At 38.4% G+C, this 19,554-nt stretch overlaps 1 protein-coding gene across 2 annotated transcripts in view; it reads left to right on the plus strand.

Annotated features, from left to right (window-relative positions):
* Positions 1-19,089, plus strand: part of LOC139953016 (netrin receptor UNC5C-like) — a 110,615-nt gene extending 91,526 nt beyond the window's left edge. The window contains exons 4-15 of one of the 2 annotated variants that reach the window (XM_071952403.1): positions 455-745; positions 3,857-4,024; positions 7,034-7,207; positions 7,729-7,836; positions 8,304-8,450; positions 9,302-9,949; positions 10,494-10,759; positions 11,330-11,566; positions 11,767-11,913; positions 12,806-12,976; positions 13,511-13,707; positions 13,920-19,089. In XM_071952403.1, the coding sequence (XP_071808504.1) occupies positions 455-745; positions 3,857-4,024; positions 7,034-7,207; positions 7,729-7,836; positions 8,304-8,450; positions 9,302-9,949; positions 10,494-10,759; positions 11,330-11,566; positions 11,767-11,913; positions 12,806-12,976; positions 13,511-13,707; positions 13,920-14,091 (2,726 nt within the window). In that variant the 3' untranslated portion in view covers positions 14,092-19,089. The remainder of the gene's footprint in view (positions 1-454; positions 746-3,856; positions 4,025-7,033; positions 7,208-7,728; positions 7,837-8,303; positions 8,451-9,301; positions 9,950-10,493; positions 10,760-11,329; positions 11,567-11,766; positions 11,914-12,805; positions 12,977-13,510; positions 13,708-13,919) is intronic. The other variant, XM_071952404.1, reaches the window with a different exon arrangement.
* The last annotated feature ends 465 nt before the right edge of the window (positions 19,090-19,554 follow it).

A 19,554-nucleotide genomic window follows, 5' to 3' on the forward strand; every position in this document is an offset into this window, starting at 1 on the left:
GAGTTGGTCTATAAAAAAGCGTTCGAAACCGTTTGTTATGAAATGTATAGGGTTGGAAAGATGTTTTAAAAGTAGAATATAATGATCCACACAAGTATCACTCAAAATATCACGGTTGGCCATTTATGGGAGTCAACTTTTTTACTCCCATAAATGGCCGCCCGTGTTAGTCGACGAGGTAAAACGAAAAACCACGCAATTTCAAGGCATATTTGTGTGGATCATTGTATTCTACTTTTACAACATCTGTCTAACCATATCAATTTTATAACAAACGGTTACAAACGCTTTTCAAAGACTAAATCGACCGCTCCAAGGCAACGTGTTCCTTTAAGATGAATGAATGGTTAAATAACAATAACATTGTTCTTTATTCCCAGTGCAAAAAAAAAACATCTTTTTAAAAAACTTTGATTTTGAAGAAACCATAATTATTTCGACTTTCTCTTCACAGTTCTAAGGAGACTTTTTGATCAAGAGCCTCTCGGAAAACAGGCAGAGCCGCAACAGTCGATCGAGCTTCTCTGCCGACCTCCACCAGGGGTACCAGATCCTGAAGTATATTGGGAGAAAGACAGCGTCCGCATCGATATGTCTGACGGCCACTATCTCCAAACCCAACAGAGCTTGATCTTGAACCAGCTGAGACTCTCCGACACGGGGAACTATACTTGCGTCGCGGAGAACTTGGCGGCGAGACGAGTGAGCGAGAAGGCACAGGTTCTGGTCTATGGTAAGAACGCAGGTGGGAAATTCAAACATGTGTTACGTGGCATGTGGTATGGTGCCCCTACCTCCTTCCTTCCTCTTATCATGTCTTCAATGTGTTCTGGGAATCTTAGAAATTCTTAAAGGAACACGTTATGTGGACTGAAGTCAGGGATGAGATGTTCAGACTTTTGGCTGAATTCAGACTTTTTATGTCGGCCTGGTGAAAAAAATCAGACAAATGAAAAATTCACCAAATAAAGAAATCCTGCTCATTGGTCTACTTCTCTAGTACTTTGGATACTGTTTCAAAAAGCTCCTTGGAATCTATAAACCCAGGGGTTACCAAACAGTAGAAATGGCATCATTTCAACATACCTTTGAATGTGTATCCAAGTTTCAAACTTTTTCGTTAGTAATGAACCTCACCCCTGAGAAGTGTAAAAACAAAGCTGGTGTTTACAGGTGGGAAATTCAAAAAAGTACCGTGTGGTATGGTGCCCCCAACCTCCCTCTTTTTCCTGTTATTGTGTCTTCAATTTGCTGTAGGAGTCTCTGGTATCTTCAGTTCGGTTATGTGGACAGAAGTGTGAAAACTAAGATAAAGTCGAGTTGAAACCAATGGTTCTTTTTAGAACCACCCCAACTCATTAGAGATAGTCATTACATGGTGTTACCGCAAACCTTTCCATATTGTATTTCCACCATGCAAAGTTTCAAATCCTACTTCAAGATAAAGTTTGCATGCACTTTTTGAAAAGTGTATTGTGCCATAGTACTTTTTTGACCAAAAATGCCATTCTTTAAAGATATTATGTGAAATTGTATAGTAGTCTGTGGTTTTGGGGGAAATTAAAAAACAATTTCACCACTTGATATTGCTGGCAGATTGCAAATAACAGTATTGTGCAAAGAGTGTTCATTTATAATCCGCCCTATATCACTTCAAACCATCTGTTTTATTCGGGTTGAATTTGAGACGAGATATCTTCGTACATTTTTCATTTTTCGTCATCACTTTCCCAGAAATAAATATGATACATCATTGTGTGGGACATAAAGTACATTCGTTCCAGTCCTCATGTTGCCATAGACACATTATATGGCAATTGTTTGGAGATCTCATCAAATTTGATTACATTTGTGAAAAAGCCTCTGAAAACAGTTAGTCATTGGTTTGCTGCACTTTTGTGTGTACCAATTCCAATGAAACTAAATTGAAACCAAAACTTTCTGTATTGGGCAATTTTTCTTTTGATGAAAATGTTTGAGTGGGGTTTTGTTACCAAGTTTGTTTCAAAGATGTTGCACTGATTTAAACAAATTGTTTCTTTGTTGTTTGTTGTAATATTTTCTTGCATATATGAGGTCTTAGAATTGTTGACTATAAGCTCTCGGTGCAATAGCAATAATATTGACTCAATTCTAGAAAATGTTCATTGCACTTGACAAATTACTACCCTCCCACCATGGCATTAATTTCATCCCAAAAACCATCTCAGATCCCTTGAGAGTATACAACCTAGACCCAATTTCAAAGAGCTTCTAAGCACAAAAATTTGCTTAGCATGACTTGATTAAAAACAGGATAACCGGCCAAATTTCCATTTGTTGCACAATGCTTTTTACTGGTATTCAGCTGTTGTTTGCTCATCCTGAAAATCATGTGGAAAGATGGTAGGTAATCTTGTTTTTATCGAGGCAGAAGCAAAGCAAATTTGTGTGCTTAGCAGCTCTATGAAATTGGGCCCTGTAATATTGAGTATGTAGCACACTTAGCTCTACCCTCACAGGACGGTACCCATTTACCATTAGGTGATAAGTAGAAATCATAGTAAAATGTTTTGCTCTAGGAAACAAGTGTTTTGACCTGGATTCGAACCCACACCCTGATGACTCGGCAAGCAGAGCTTAACTCCAGTGCAAAAAGAAAAACGCTCGGCCACGCCTTGCCACACCACTTGCAAGCTTTCCAGTCATGTGTTCATGGCTGAGGAATGTACATAGACACGTCTTAGCTTTGTTTCTGTTTTGTCTATCACGAGTTTCTGTTTCGTTTTCTCACATTGGAATGAATTATTTCAGCGTGTCTAGGGCAGAACCATGTTTTTGCTTTTCTTTTCATTTTTTTTAGATGTTTGTGCAACAGATTTAGTGTTTGTTGCCACATTATTGTCATTCAATCTATTCATGTTTAGGGTTCTTAATCGAAACTGAAAGTATTTATATCATTTACCCCTTCACAGACCATTCATTTCTGTATAATCATAACCATATGCCTAGACGTTACAAATCTTGTTGATTTTTGTAACCATTATTTTACAGGTAAAATGTCAGGAAGATGAAAATGAAACATAAATACACGTCTTGAATTGTAGATTCTATGTTTACATGGGAAACATTGGAAAATGTCAATTCAGTCGCAAACCTTTTTCTTTGACCCTCATTGTTTGAGCAAAAGTTAGTCAGCCGTTTGCAGCCGCTCTGGACATTTTGGTACAAGCCGCCTGCCGCTCTGGTGTCTAAAGAGTTGAAACTGATTAGCCTCTTGCTACCGGGTAACTTCTTAGTCTAGTTGGTAAGACACTAAAATTGCAAGGGTCGTGGGTTTGAATCTCAGCCGAGGTATATGCCTGTGATATTTGTTCACATGACTCAAGTAAGTACTGAGTATACAGTGCTTAAAGGAACACGTTGCCTTGGATCTGTCGAGTTGGTCTTTGAAAAGCGTTCTGTAACCGTTTCTTATAAGATCGGTATGGTTAGAAAGATGTTGTAAAAGTAGAATACAATGATCTACACAAATATGCCTTGAAATTTCGTGGTTTTCGTTTTACCTCGTCGACAAACACGGTCGGCCATTTATGGGAGTCAAAAACTTGACTCCCATAAGTGGCCGACCGTGTTACTTCGCGACGTAATATAAAAGCTGTGCAATTTTGAGTGATAATTGTGTGGATCATTATAATCTACTTTTAAATCATCTTTCTAACCATACGCATTTTATAACAAACGGTTTCAAACGCTTTTCATAGACCAACTCGTCCGATCCAGGGCAACGTGTTCCTTTAAAACACATCGGTGTAAAAAAAGGAAAATAAATACATCTAGCTGATTGTTGTCTGGGTTTGTGCTTTTGTCTTGGCAGTTCATGGCGGTTGGACACCATGGAGCCAATGGACGGAATGTGACGTCACGTGTGGGACAGGACTCAAACAGCGTGCCCGTGCTTGCACAAATCCTTCTCCAAAGAATGGAGGCCATGTGTGCACAGGGAAGGTGACCCAGGCTGTGCCGTGTACAGAGGACTGTTTAGGTAAAGAGAAGGCTTTAAAGCAAAGTATACCTTTTTGGAACCTTCTGATTGTTCTAATGCTATATAAGAAACAAATTGTTGCATATAATCATTTGGTTCCAGATGCCTGAGAAAGGCGAATGGTTCAAATTTGTCTTTGAAAAATGATATTTCTCTAAAACTTTATTGCTTCTAAGGGGGTCGTTTTTGACAGTGTTTTGTAATATAAACAGCTCTTTTTGCAGTGCTCTTTAAAGGCAGTGGACACTATTGGTAATTGTCAAAGACTAGCCTTCACAGTTGGTGTATCTCAACATATGCATAAAATAACTAACCTGTGAAAATCTGAGCTCAATCGGTCATCGAAGTTGCGAGATAATAATGAAAGAAAAATACACACTTGTCACAAGAAGTTGTGTGCGTTTAGATGGTTGATTTCGAGTCCTCAAGTTCTAAATATGAGGTTTCAAAATCAAATTCGTGGAAAATTACTTCTTTCTCGAAAACTATGGCACTTCAGAGGGAGCCATTTCTCACAATTTCTACCATCAACCTCTCCCCTTTACTCGTCACCAAGTAAGGTTTTATGCTAATAATTATTTTGAGTAATTACCAATAGTGTCCACTGCCTTTAACAAGTAGGCCTTTTTTATGGTCATTAACTTGAAGGGAAGTAACTACCAAAAGTTCACCCAGATTCCAACTATAATCGCTTTTACTTTCACAACACATTTTGATGAATGTTTTTCTGAGATCAATTGACAGTTGAGAGAAATTTAACATCTTGAAATTTGTGAATTCCTAAAGCTCCCACAAATGTTTGCAATATTTACACCCAAAGTCTAAATAGCATTGGAAAGCACTTTTCCTCCCGTTTTCTTAAGAGAGACAGTGCACTTTTCATTTTCCATAAATGTTTACATAATGGTTCATATTTCGGACTATTATGCATCTGGTTTGTTGACTGCAAATCAACAGCATCATGTATTTCAACATTACAATCAACAACTGTGTGACAGTCGCTGCCAGTAATGCGTTTGACAGATGGCCAACTACATTAGTTAAATAACAGAATTTATCAAAACGATGTCCGCTCTACATTTCTCGAGTCCAATTGGAGCGTGTCTATCTTTGTGCGAGACGAGTCACCAGTACATTCTGCTGTCTGCTGTTTACATTAGCGGGAATAATTGCTAATTGACAGGACGATTCGATGGCGATTTTGTAATCAGAAAAAGCTTTGAATGTTTTCTTTTGACTGTGGGTTGCATTAAAAACACCGACAGATGTAGAACTGGTTTTTCCAATACCATTTGGGTAAGGGGTGGGGCCGGGGATCCCCATCAAGAAATTTTGCAGAAGGGACTACTTTATGATTTCATAGCTTCAACCCTTTTTTTACATTTTTTGTTATGTATGTTTTCCTAATGAAATGAAATTGGCAAAACAAGCTAACAACTTTCTCTCAGAAATTAAAGCCTTTGGCATTTTTAGGTATTAGACACTATTGGTAATTACTCAAAATGATTGTTTATTTAGCATAAAAACTTACTTAACTAGCAATGGAGAGCTGTTAATAGTATAGAACAATGTAAAAAAAAACGGCTCTCTCTGAAGATATATTTTTTTTTTGTAGAAAGAGGTAATTTCGCACTCGAATAATAAAAGACTGCAGGTCAGGTCTGAAGTCGTTTATTAGGCATACATGTATGTTGGGATACACCAAGTGAGAATACTAGTTTTTTACCACTACCAAAGGCGTCCAGTGCCTTTAAAGGGACACGTTGCCTTGGATCGGTCGAGTTGGTCTTTGAAAAGCGTTCGTAACCGTTTTTTATAAAATGCATATGGGTAGAAAGATGTTGTAAAAGTAGAATACAATGATCCACACAAACATGCCTCGAAATTGCGTGGTTTTCCTTTTACCTCGTCGACTAACACGTCAAAATTTTGACTCCCATAAATGGCTGACGGTGTTAGTTCGCACAGTAGAAGAAAAACCACGCAATTTCGAGGCAAACTTGTGTGGATCATTGTATTCTACTTTTAAAACATCTTTCCAACCATATGCATTTTATAAAAAACGGTTACAAACGCTTTTGTTTTGACCAACTCGTCCGTTCCAAGGCAACGTGTTCCTTTAATTGATGGTTTGCAGAAGAGTTTTTAATTTGTTCACAGAATCTGTTGACACGATTGAATGCTTAGCTAACATTCGTCGGCGCGGTTTCTTTATCAACAATGGAATTGTCTGTATATTTGTACACTATTTCTCAAATTGGCTTTTTGCTACCGTTGTACGACTGCTGTTAACCAAACAGATCACTGACTAAGTGGAATGACAAAGTAGCTACTTAGTCCTGGAGTGATTAGTGACAACTCGTTGCTTAGAACAATAGAGACATGTAGACTAATTAGGTTGATCACTGAGCCACTAGTGTCCCTGCAAAACACACAGAGAGTAACAACTTGACCTGGCAGAAGCTGACAGTATCTGACCCCTTTATCGGGGTCTCTAAAGTCTCTTTATCGGGGTCTCTTTTGCGAGATAATAATGAAAGAAAAAACACCCTTGTCACACGAAGTTGTGTGTTTTCAGATGCTTGATTCCGAGACCTCGAGTTCTACAACTGAGGTCTCGAAATCAAATTCGTGGAAAATTACTTCTTTCTCGAAAATTATGTACTTCAGAGGGAGCTGTTTCTCACAATGTTTTATACCATCAACAGCTCCCTATTACTTGTTACCAAGTAAGGTTTTACGCTGATAATTATTTTAAGTAACTACCAATAGTGTCCACTGCCTTTAAAGGGAAGGTATATGTACAGAGATCCCTAAAAACGGACTCTTGCCTGATGCCTCTTCTCAGATTGAATTTTTAGGTGAAAAATCACCTCTTTCTCTGAAACTGCATTACCTCATAGAAGTTCGTTTCTAACAATGGTAAATAGTATCAAAATATTTGTTAACTCGCTGAATTATGACATTGAATGATGTGAATTTTCTTTTCAATTTTACTTATTTTCACAGTGAATGGTGAGTGGGGACGTTGGACGGACTGGTCAGTCTGCACTAACGCTTGCAAACATGTTCGAAGTCGCTACTGCGATGATCCGGCCCCTAATAACGGCGGTCAAGACTGCTTCGGAGAAAACTTTGAAAAGAGAAATTGTACAGGTGGACGATGTCCGAACCCCAATCCCAGTAAGTTTGCTGAAAAATGGTGGGGGTGGGGAAAGGGATTCCATGCTTGATACTTCATGGAGGCAATGAAGGCGATTGCCTCCATGCCCCTTGGTCATTGCCTTGGTGTCAACTTTTATCAGAAATGTTTGTTTCTGAAGGTTCGAATCCCCAGCCGTGACACTTGTGTCCTTAAGCAAGACACTTAAACCATTACTTCGTCCATTGGATGGGACGAAAAGCCATTGGTCCCATGTGTTGTGTAACGCTTGTTAAAGAACCCAGTGCGCTTATCGAAAAGAGAAGGGGTTCGCCCCGGTGTTCCTGGCTGTGGCTGCTGTATGCGCCATAGCACCATGTAAACCCTTACAAGGTGCTACTTAATCGGGTCTCAGAATATTCATCACTTCTATAACATATCTTTCTGAAAGTTTGTATATACTCAGCGCCTTGAGTACCTTGTTTAGTAGAATTGCGCTGTAAAAGACTTTGATATTATTATATTATTATTAATGTTAATATAATGCATTTTTTATGAACAGATGCTCCTGATGTAACAACAAGTGCTCCACCTCCACCACCAGTTGTAGCAGCTGGAACCAACAACGGCAAAGGTGGAACGGCAGTTACTAATGAAGAAGACCCTAAAGGTAAGATAAAGAGCTGCTGGCAAAAGTCAGACTGTCTGAAATTCAAGTCGGTCGCTAGGACTCAAGTCGGTCGCTAGGACTCAAGTCGGTCGCTAGGACTCGAGTCAGTGAGTTGAATTCAAGTCAGTGAGTTGACCTCAAGTTAGTGACTTAGACTCAAGTCAGTAACTTTTAGACTCAAGTCATTGACTTAGACTCAAGTCAGCGAGTTGTACTCAAGTCAGTGAGTTGCTCTGAGGAATAGAAACAAGTCTACCATTGGAAGACATGTCTTAATTGTACCTTAACAGAATCTAGGGATGAGCCACTAGGCCAGTAGGCTAATTGTTTCTTCTCAGGCAAAATGAAAATAAAGCGTGCCCTCTGGCAGATGAATATCCAGGCATGGTGGATGCTCAAAACCATCAACCTTCTGCACCTTGGACTAACCACTTTACATCTTGCTCTGTGTCTGTCACCCTCTATAGTCAAGGATGGGTATGAGGATCAGATACCTCTGTATATCGGCGTTGCTCTGGCTGCTTTGGTCTTCCTACTAGTCTTTGTCTTCATGATAGTGTGTATAGCAACGCGCAGGAAGAGACAAGGGACCACTTATTCAGCTGGTACTACAGGTAGGGCTTTCATTCAATTCATTGCAACTCGCATTCCCAGAAGTGCATACAAGTTAAATTATACAGGCATGCAACTCTGCCGCGTTTCCGCCGAGTTCCGCGGTTTTTTTTGTGTTTTTAAAGGCAGAAAAAAAAAAAAAGGAAAAAAAAACAAAAAACTTGTTTTTTTCTTTTTTCCCCGGATTTTTTTAAAAGCCTAATATATGCCTGGCAGCAACAGTGTACAACTACAATCATGTAAAATAAGCCTAGTACATGCTAACAATGCACCTCAGAGCATAATAAGCCTCAACATTTTCTAGGGTACCATTGTGGGTATCATGTCCCGTGGCGTTTGGGCTGCCTCGCTTAACACTTGCGTTGTGCCTTTGAAAATTTTCCTTTTTTTTTTTGAATGGGCAGTTGCATGCCTGATTATAGAGATGGTCAAATAAACAGTGATGTGAAGGCAAATTTGGAAGTGATTCAAAAGACAAGGGGTCGATCCACAATGACTAGTCCTATGACTCTTTAAGACTTATTTAAAACTTAAGGCTAATCCGAGACAAGACTAGTCTTAACTCTTTGTGAAATCAACCCCTGTTATTGTTAATGCCATCATAGACCAACTGTCTTTCCCTTTGAAAGTGGCTGTATTTATTTGCTAAGTGTGTAGTTTTTTTGTTAAGCTCTGTGGTACCCAGTTTAAGAGCGCATTGCTTCAAAATTAGAACGTCATGATAGTTGCCGATGATGATTCTTTGCCCGCCAATCATGCGCATTGAGACATGCCAAGAGCTATAATGCTTATTCTGATTTATTTATAAGTTTTTGATCCAGTGGTTATAAATGGTTTGTTTGTTACTTTACAGATGAGTGTAACTTGGCTATGTTAGCCGTCCAGCCAGACATAACCCAGTCCTCGGCGCCGCTCAACATGTGCACCCACGTAGCCCTCCCGAATCACACCATGGAAAAAATCCAAATGACCACATCGCCGATCCTCCAATCCGAAGCATACTACGAGGATCCCAAGGACATCAAGCCTAACGGAATGACCGTCACGTTCTCGCCCAAAAACGGCGTAATGACGCACCTGAACGATTACTCGTCGGACTCTTCAAACTACGCCGTGCCGAACGGCAACCCCATCATCGACCCGTCCATGCATCAGTACATCCCGCTGGTGCCCCCGACGACGCAAGAGTGCTGCCATCCCATTCTCCATAACCGGCCACCGTTGGACTTACCTTGTCGGAATTTGACCCATAATCCGAACCAGCAGAGGTGCTCAGAGCCAGACGGCGAGGACAACACCACATTTCATGAGCGGAGACTCAGAGACTCTGCCGTCCATTCATCCGAGGAGGAGAGCCTGTCCCCGAGCTCCCCGTATGGGTCGGACCACGGAAGGGCTCCCTCTATTGTCAGTGCGGGAATCCCGTCGCATATAGACTCGCATTGTATGTCGTGGGGGATGGTGAGCCACCGAGGAGGAAGACTAGTTATACCAGATGCTGGTAAGGAGAGAACTGCTAACATAACCTTGTTCTACCTTACGCTTTTCTCCCTTTTTTTTTTTTTTTTTTTCATTTTTATTTGGTGTTTCCTTGTACTTAGCAAACATTTACAAAAGCGCTTTAGTCCTAATGAATTTTTTTAAAGTAATGAAAGTTGTATTAATTCTTTTTTTTTTGGAGGGGGGCATTAGCTTAATTTTTGTCGCTGTGATTTAGGGCAATGTAATTAGAAGTTGTGTTGGCTGTTTTATACAGTGCGTTCAGAGATCTTTATTGTCTCATTCTGACAGGAACCTTGTTTTCTTTTATGGACTCAAGAAAAGTTGCTTTGCTCGGGGCAATATAACTGACAAGGCTGACATTTCTTAATATGGCCCTCTGTAGAATTTTTTTTTTTTTTCCAGGGCCATTTCAAGAGCATTCCCAATGTGCGTAATCCAGAGTTATCCTACATTGGCTGGTATTTTGTATTAATGCCCTATAGAGCAATAACACAGGGCAATAACACAGGGCTCATCATTTGTTTCTTTATTGCCCCGTGTAGGTATCAGTATGTTTATCCCAGAGGGCGCCCTTCCAAAGGGCCACTCGGAGGACCTGTATATTGCCGTCAGCCGTGATGTGACCGACCGTCCAAGAGTGAGTGGAAAACAGACCATTCTCAGCCCGGTCATTATCTGCGGTCCACCGGGCCTGACCTTTGCCAAGCCGGTCATTATAACGACACCACACTGCGCTAATGGCATGAGGGGAGAGTGGAGGTGTTCTGTATACAGCAACATGTGCCGCTCTGGAGAAAAAGCGTGGGAGGTGAGGAGTGGAAATCAAAGTTATTTGCTGGATTTGTGAACCATTTGTCCTTATATTTGTATCTTTGGCTGATATTGGCTTAAATAATGGTCTACTCGTGTGTTGATTAGATTCAGTTCAGCAGGTATGAGTTCCGATTTTCATCTTAATTCAGACTTTCTTTGTAATTAAGAGGTTGTATTTTTCTCAACATTTTAAAAAGTGTGCTCTTTAGTCTACAATCTAGCACTGAGTATACTGTTTTCCAAAAGCTCGTTGGAATCTACAACTCCCAAGGTGTTACCAACAGGTGGAAATGTCATTTTTCTAAAGATATGGATCGCAGGTTCAGACTTAATTGTTGGCATGGATTCTTTTCACTGAATTAAGTCAAAAAAATAAATTGAATATTTTAACTGGTAAGTTGTTAGAATTTCTGCAAATGAGGCCCGTCTACAACATTTTGAGAAAAGCCCAATGCGGGTTTTGTGAAAAACATGCATGTTACTCGGTGGGATTCGAACCATCGACCTTTGCAATTCTTTATAGCAGTGTCTTACTTTAATGATTGTGTGTCTTATGTGTACTCAGAAAATTGCCATAGTGGGAGAGGAGACAATAAACACACCGATCTTCTGCCAAGTGGACAAGAGACAGTGTTCCATCGTGACGGACCAGCTCAGCTGGTTTGCCTTCGTGGGTGAATCGCTGCCGAGCCAGGCAGCCAGTAAAATACTAAAGATCGCTGCCTTTGGTCCCATACTCCGAGCTATGATGGATTACTGCGTGAAGGTGTACGTCATGGAAGATACGCCGGACACATTGGAGGTAGGGATGAGAAATATATCTGAATTCAGATGTTTTCGTGACTTTTCTTGTCATTTTCTTCATATGTACAAAAATTCTGCTCTTTGGTTGTTGATTACTTAAGTTGAAATCGACTCAACTTAATTAATTTGTGACAAATTTTCAAGAGATATCAATTATTATTATTATTATTATCATTGGATGATGTTCGTAATCAACAGAATGTGATCCAGATTGAGCAGAGATTAGGCGGTCGACTCCTCCACAGACCCAAGCAGCTTTACTTCACCGACACCGGTCATAATCTCAGACTTTCCATCGAAGACGTCATGCCCGGCTGGCAGAGTAAAGTCGCCTCAAACTTCCAGGTAAAATAGTCTTCTGTCAACCAGTTATCAATAAGAACCACCTTCCCCTTTATTGTGTTTAGTGGAAACCACCACAGGAATGTTTGTCAGTCACAAATTGGAGCTATAATAATGATAATAATATAATAATAATGTTTTTATTGTCACTTGTACAAAACAAATATTTGTATAGTGAAATTCGTGTTGGTTTTGCGTGTCTAAAAATATGTTATATAAAAATGACACTAAAAATTTACCATTTATACAAAAATACATCGAAATATAATATAAATATCTCTGAATAGTATTACAATATACAGGCGAAATACGAAAGATAAAAAACAGTTTGGTTGAATTAAAATCAGAAATAGACATTCATGATTAAAACCTGTCATTTAGAACACGAACAGCTGTGGGATAAAAGTACGGTTAGATCCAGATTTAATTGAATGGAATCGATTCTTTGACCGCATGGGCTGAAAGAGGTCATAAAAAGGGAAGGTATACTATTGGTTACTATCTCCTAAAATTTATAGCAATAAAAATGTACTTGATAGAAGTAGAGCATGTGTCAATTGAATAAATTATTCTACATTTATTTAGGATGAAAATGATCAAGTGGTTATTAACAAGAAAGTAAACATTCCCTTAAACCCTCCAGCGTGTAAACTGTTTGGTTGCAAACCCCCCATGGTACGTTGTCTGCAAATACTTACAAACATCTTCCGTAGGTTAAGGTTGTTTTTGGGGTTTTTTTTTTTGGAGGGGGGGGGGGCGCTAGAAGCCTTTCTCAGATTAACTTCGGGTTAAAAAATAACCTCTTTCTCTATAACTACATTACTAAAAGTAAAGGGGGTTATTCTTAGTAATTTTTTATTTTATCAACAGTTTTTTTGTTTTGTTTTCTTGGCAGGAAATCCCCTTTTATCACATTTGGAGTGGTGCCTCCAATACCCTGCACTGTGCCTTCACACTAGCCAGAGTTGACCCCGCCATCAATATAGTCAGATGTCGTATCGAGGTCATGCAGGGGTCATCGCCCAACACCCGGCAGGTCATCGACATATCAAGATGTGTGGATGATGTGAGTACTGACCCCTTGCACGTATGTCACACGCGGCGACTGTGCCGCGCTCACCATTTTGGTGGGCAGTAGGTTTATGTGTTAATGCAGTTGGCCTAAAATGCGCACTTCACTGAATAACACACAGTGACATTTCCCACAACAATGCGCATCTAAAATTATTCTAAAGATGACGTCAGTTGTAGTGGGTCATAAAGCAAGAATTTGGACAGTTTGGACATTTAAATGCAGTAGAAATTTAGCTGAACACTTTAGAATGACTGGAACAAACATGAGTGAGAAGAACAAAAATCATGTGTGCATGAAAACGAAACTGAATGCAAAAGCAGCTGAAAAGAATAACAATTTACATCATAAGGGTGTTCAAATAACTGCAAATGTCTGCCAACTAAATTAACTTGGTGTTATTTTAACACTCTATGATGGATGTTAGTATTAATGTTCTCTGGGTATAATAGATGTTTTTGCAGTGTATGTCCATAACTGACCAAAAAAATGATCACTGACTGTATTTGACTATCCACCCCTGTTTAGATGTCATGTGATCACGGTCATTCGGAGCCCGACGTAGCCAACTGTAGTTCAGGGTATGGGTCAATGACCTTAGAAGCCCCCAACAAAGCCTTCCGATTGTCTAGGCCGTTCCGAGCCCAGCTTTGCACATTACTAGACCCACCGAGAAGTAGAGGCAATGATTGGAGGATGCTGGCGTCGAAGCTAGGAGTAGATGGGTAAGTCAATGGCTAGTGGCCTTTTCACTCCAGCACTCGAGGCTCCTTGGTTATTATTTAACAAGGATAGCTTTGTTAGGATTAACTTTTTTGTTATTATATGATTTCAGTTTTGTACAAAACCACGCAGCAGTACGGAATTGATTTAGAACTCACTTTGATCCAAGTCTTTCCTCCAACTTCAATGTTTATATCGCCTCTCTTATCCACAGCTACATCAACTACTTTGCAATTAAGCCCAGTCCAACCGACCAGATCTTAGATCTCTGGGAGGCGAGGCATCGAGAAGAAGGAGCGGTCTTAGACCTGGCGAGAGTTCTCCAGGAGATGGGTCGTCAAGACGCTCTAGCTGTTGTGGAGAAACAACTTGGAGCATGGATGTAAAAACATATTCCAGAAGTGTCAGACTAGTGTCGCAAGGATCTGTACAGGGCCCGGTTTCATTAAGCAGAATGCTTAGCAAATTTCTTTGCTAAGCATGATGGGAGTACCAGTCACAGCATTGTCAAACTGTTATACGGGCTTAATTAATTTTGCCCAGATCCTGACGATTATTGAGAGGAAATATGTAATGGTCCAAAAGTTTTATGCTTACATTTTGGGGTGAAATTCGTTGGGTCTGAAAAAAAAAATATTTTGTTTGAGCCCATGAAGTGACTAAATAATTGTGGGTAAAGTGAGGTTATCTACATCAATCAATCAATTAATCAATCGATCAATAAGCAATTGTGGATCATTGGCACAATCCACCTGTATACCTTATTGTCTTTTTAGCACATTTCAGTTCCTTAATTTACCCTTACCAATAATATTAACAATGCAGTTTTTAAAAAGACATTCATTAATAATGCCTTTACTTCCAATGCAGATAATATTGTCTTTGAAAACTCCCCTTTTTCAGAACCAATTTAAACCCAAGATTTTTTTAGCTCAGATTTTGCCACGAAATGCAGGATTTACAGACGAATTGCCAAGAGCTAATTTAGACACATAAATGACCTGAAATGCAAGAACTAATAACAACTGTTAATGTGCCTACATAATTCAGTAGGATCCCTTCCTATTTTACATAAGATTGTTCTTTTCCATCTTGATTTGATAAATCATTTTTAATATAACTTTTCAACTGTTAAAAAACATGAGAATAGACAGAAATATTGGGAAAGCAACAGCACAAACCAGAAGGTTTAACTTAGTTGGTGGAGTCGAGTGTTTGTAGAGTGGCATAAAATTTAAACAAACATCTTGGAAGAAAAACAGACTGATAAAAACAGTATTAGACCAACTGAAGTGGCATAAGTAAAAGACAAACCCAGGAGAACTTATGTCAAATGTCCATAGCCTATAAATACTTTATGTGTATTGATTTGATATTCCCTGTTTACAGAGTTCCAGTGCCTGTGAGAATTTAGTTGATGTAAACGAGAAGCCAACAAAGTTAAAGGCAGTGGACACTATTGGTAATTACTCAAAATAATTTTTAGCATAAAAACTTACTTGGTAACCAGTAATGGGGAGAGGTTGATGGTATAAAACATTGTGAGAAACGGCTCCCTCTGAAGACACATAGTTTTCGAGAAAGAAGTATTATTTTCCACGAATTTGGTTTCGAGACCTCAGATTTAGAACTTGAGGTCTCGAAATAAAGCATCTGAAAGCACACAACTTCGTGTGACAAGGTTGTTTTTTCTTTCATTATTCTCTCGCAACTTCAATGACCGATTGAGCTGAAATTTTCACAGGTTTGTTATTTTTTGCATTTGTTGAGATGCAGCAATTGAAAAGACTGGTCGTTGACAATAATACCAATGGTGTCCACTGTCTTTAACTTCAATCTGAAACTTTACAGTTTTTATACCAAGTCATTACCGAGTAAACTGGTTGGATAAGGTAATAGCACATAAAACGACCAGTTTAATAGTTATGGTTATTGAAAACCGCTAAAAATATGCTAAACCGCTAAAAAATGAGTTACTGCTAGTCTAAATTTGACGGATGGAGTGTGTATTATAAACTATTGAGGGGATTTTTAATTTGTTTTTCCTTTTAGAATTTTGTGACAAAAAGTGATTATTCTTGGGACAGCATGGCTTATTCCTATGCAAGCTCACTCTGTACTCATTTTGTATATAATGTAAGATGACAAAACGCCCAAGACCAAATTCCTAGACAAATAAAAAGTGACTTAAACTTTCAACAAAAAATACCATTTAATTAAGAATTTCAAAATTCAAGTTGTTAATTTGATACACAAAATAATAAATCAGTCAAATTGTCAGTTGAATTTATTAAGATGATTGAATTTTAGTCAGAATTTTATATCACGTTTTTTTTTGTTTTTACTTGTAGGAATGGTCATGGAGACCCCCCATGATGCATTTCACATGGGCTTCCTATGAATATGTAAATTTTAAATTGATGTAGAATATTAACATAATTGTCACAACTCTTTGCTTTCCCTTGACGTTGAATTGTTACCTCTGATCCTCTTCAATTGTGGTCGAATATATTTCAATATAATGTTCACAATGTTCGATGTGGTCGATCCTTCCCTAAAATCAATGTTCCCAACCTGTTTTTCTAGTTGAAACCAGTTAACCAGTTAAACAGTTAACTGGTTTCTACTGGTTTCAACTGGTTTCAACTGGTTCCATCTGCTTCAAACTGGAATTAACTTGTGTCCAACCGGGACCTTTTGGGTTCAACTGGTAGCTCAACTGGTTGCTAAAGAAACCAGTTGAAACCAGTTTGAGGGAAGTAGCGTTGCCATTTGGTAACATTGTGGTGTGGCGTCAACATGACCCAGTTCGATCCAGTTACCAATTCCCAGTTCAATGGGGCTGCTTTTAATTAGAGGTCAAAGGTAATAATTTTTAAGGGGAAATGTAAACCCGAGTGCACCTTTAAGAATATTAATTGTTTCTTCGCGTATTGCCCGAGCCATCCGAACAGCAAGTTTATATTGTACATAATTTGGTTAATATTTTTAATAAAAGTTAGATCTAGATGGAAAATATTAGCTCCTAAACACCCAGTGGTAACGATCAGATTTTGTGATTTCTCTGTAAAGTAAAACTTCAATGACTATTTTTATATTTGATATTCGTCATTGTCCAACCCATTGTATATAGGGAAAACTAATTAAATCCGCTCTGTGCTTGGCCAATAGAGGGAGCCCTAGTGGTAGCGGGGCGGTTTTGGTAGTTAGCATGTTTTGGTTGCATTTAAAAGAAAGTTTACTTCTTAAATCTGCAAGGGGTTATAAACAGCCTTGAAAGCTTTCTTACGTCTATTAGCATATTGCTAATTAGCATATTGTTTGTCTAATGATGCCATTAAATGGCGCGCTGTGTGATACCCTATGCATTGTTCATGAGTTAAATCCGTTGCTAGATTCAAACCGCTATCACTATAGTCTGGCCCCTCTTGTCCGCCTTGTAAATCGGTATGCTTCAACGCTATCGTCCGCAGGGAAACTAACTTGCTGCAACTTGGGATGGTCAATACCGGTTGGGCTAGCACAGAGCGGGTTTCAACAAATGCTGCGTTTAGGAGCATTTGTGTATTGTGTTATAATGCATGAAAGAAAGTGTAATTTTGGTGATGAGATGTTAGTGTGTATAGGGGAGAATTAAATGTGATTTCTTCCATGACGATTTTTAAAAAATCGAAGCCGGCGTTCGAAATTATTTTTCAATTATTTTAAGGCAACTTCACGCACGCGTTTCCGTCAATGGGGACGTTTTTGTTTCTCTCATGTTTCAATGAATGATCTTCCCGCTAAGGGAACTCGGCAAGTTTAAAGCATTTTCATTCGTGAAACAGATTGTATATAATGTAAAATTGTATACAATGTACAAATTAATATCAACAGATTATTTTGGGATTGCAAAACGATCATATACTGATTTGTAAAGTAATTTTAGTAAAGCGCCAATAGTTTAAGTTCTGGGCAAAAATGTGGTGTTTTTTTTTTGTCCGTCTTAAAATAAATCCATTGAAGACGCATTTATCATATTCTGATTCAAAGTGCGCCCTCTCTGTTTCCTCGCGGGGAAGTTTTGACCACGCCCGAATGATTAACCCGAACAAAAGAAATATAATTCTGTTAAGAACCCCCTGTTTTGCTGACTGTATTTATTGATTATTTTATTTATCCATTTGTTTTATTTGTTTACTTTATTTGTACTTTTTGTCGGTAATGTGGAATGGCTATGGGATGTTAAAATTGTACTTGAGTGTTATTAAGAGATACTATTTTAAGATCTTGTTTTCTTGTTTAACCTTGACAATTACCGTCTGTAATTTCATTAATTTGCTTATTTTGTCTGTTTAAATTTATGTCACGGCCACATTCTGTTTTGCCTCTTGCTTTTGAGATATAAGATAAACAATTATTCTTGTAAATTGTCCATGGTTTATTGTTTGTATGCAACATGGAGTAACTTTGACTTTTTGAAATAAATTTATTTTGCATACGTTTTAGCTTTAACAAAATCAACATACATTATTAAATGTTGAAGCCAACGTTGTAACAGGAACACACTTTGATGCTGTTGGGGGCGCTATATCACCACAGCAATCGAATCCATTTGAGGCCCTTTTCGAAACCACGGCTTTGGATTCGGCATCGGGCCGTCTGAAGCCCCGAGCACGTATACGCAAAGCACGCTCTTAAATGTCAAAACAGTCGCAGGGCCAATCTAGCCTGAGCCGAATCTGGAGTCGAAACCGTGGTTTCGAAAAGGGCATAAGTTTAAACAAAAATTAGCTGTATTTAGTGTAATCCATTCTATTATGTATAAAATAATGATCAACACGCAGCCGACAATGGGTTTTAAAAACCCATAGGAGCATTCATTTCTTTCCTTGCAAGTTTGCTATCCTAAAGCTGCATATAATTTTCATATTTGAAATTTTATCAAAAGTAGCCTAAAAAAATGTACCATAATTGAAAGGTTTTGTTTTTTGCATAATTATTATGGGTGTTGGTAATTATTACTCGCAATAATCTTCGATATACTCGCTTTATTTGAATATTCATACATTGGTCATAATCATTCATGAATATTCATACCTTGAGCCAAATTATTCATGAATATTTATACGTTGGTCGTAATCTTTCATGAATATTCATACGTGAATACAATCCGGGAACGATGTTTGTTTTGAATATTCATAGTAATGTATGAATGATACAATTAAGTCGTATAGTAAGCTAAGGATATGTTCTTGTTGGAAATCCACCAATATATGAATATTCATATTATGTATGAATATCCATATTTAATTGTTCATATTCTGTATGAATATTCATATAAACACGAGATCACTTGATGGAGCTGTACATTACGTGAGTGAGAAGTTTGAAGAAATAAAATACCGAATAAAGTTTAATAAATGGTTAATTATTTGTCTTTTACTTCATCATACTTGTTTTTTAGATGCAGTGGACACTATTGGTAATTGTCAAAGACAAGCCTTCACAGTTGGTGTATCTCAACATATGCATAAAATAAACCTGTGAAAATTTGAGCTCAGTCGGTCATCGAACTTGCAAGATAATAAAGCAAGAAAAAACACCCTTGTCACATGAAGTTGTGTGTGTTTAGATGGTTGATTTCGAGACCTCAAGTTCTAAACTTGAGGTCTTGAAATCAAATTCGTGGAAAATTACTTCTTTCTCGAAAACTATGGCACTTCAGAGGGAGCCGTTTCTCACAATGTTTTATACCATCAACCTCTCCCCATTACTTGTCACCAAGAAAGGTTTTATGCTAATAATTATTTTTGAGTAATTACCAATAGTGTCCACTGCCTTTAATGTTTGTTGTTTGTTGTTGATCT

The sequence above is a fragment of the Asterias amurensis genome, chromosome 21 (assembly GCF_032118995.1).
Source record: "Asterias amurensis chromosome 21, ASM3211899v1".
Taxonomy (NCBI): Eukaryota; Metazoa; Echinodermata; class Asteroidea; order Forcipulatida; family Asteriidae; genus Asterias; species Asterias amurensis.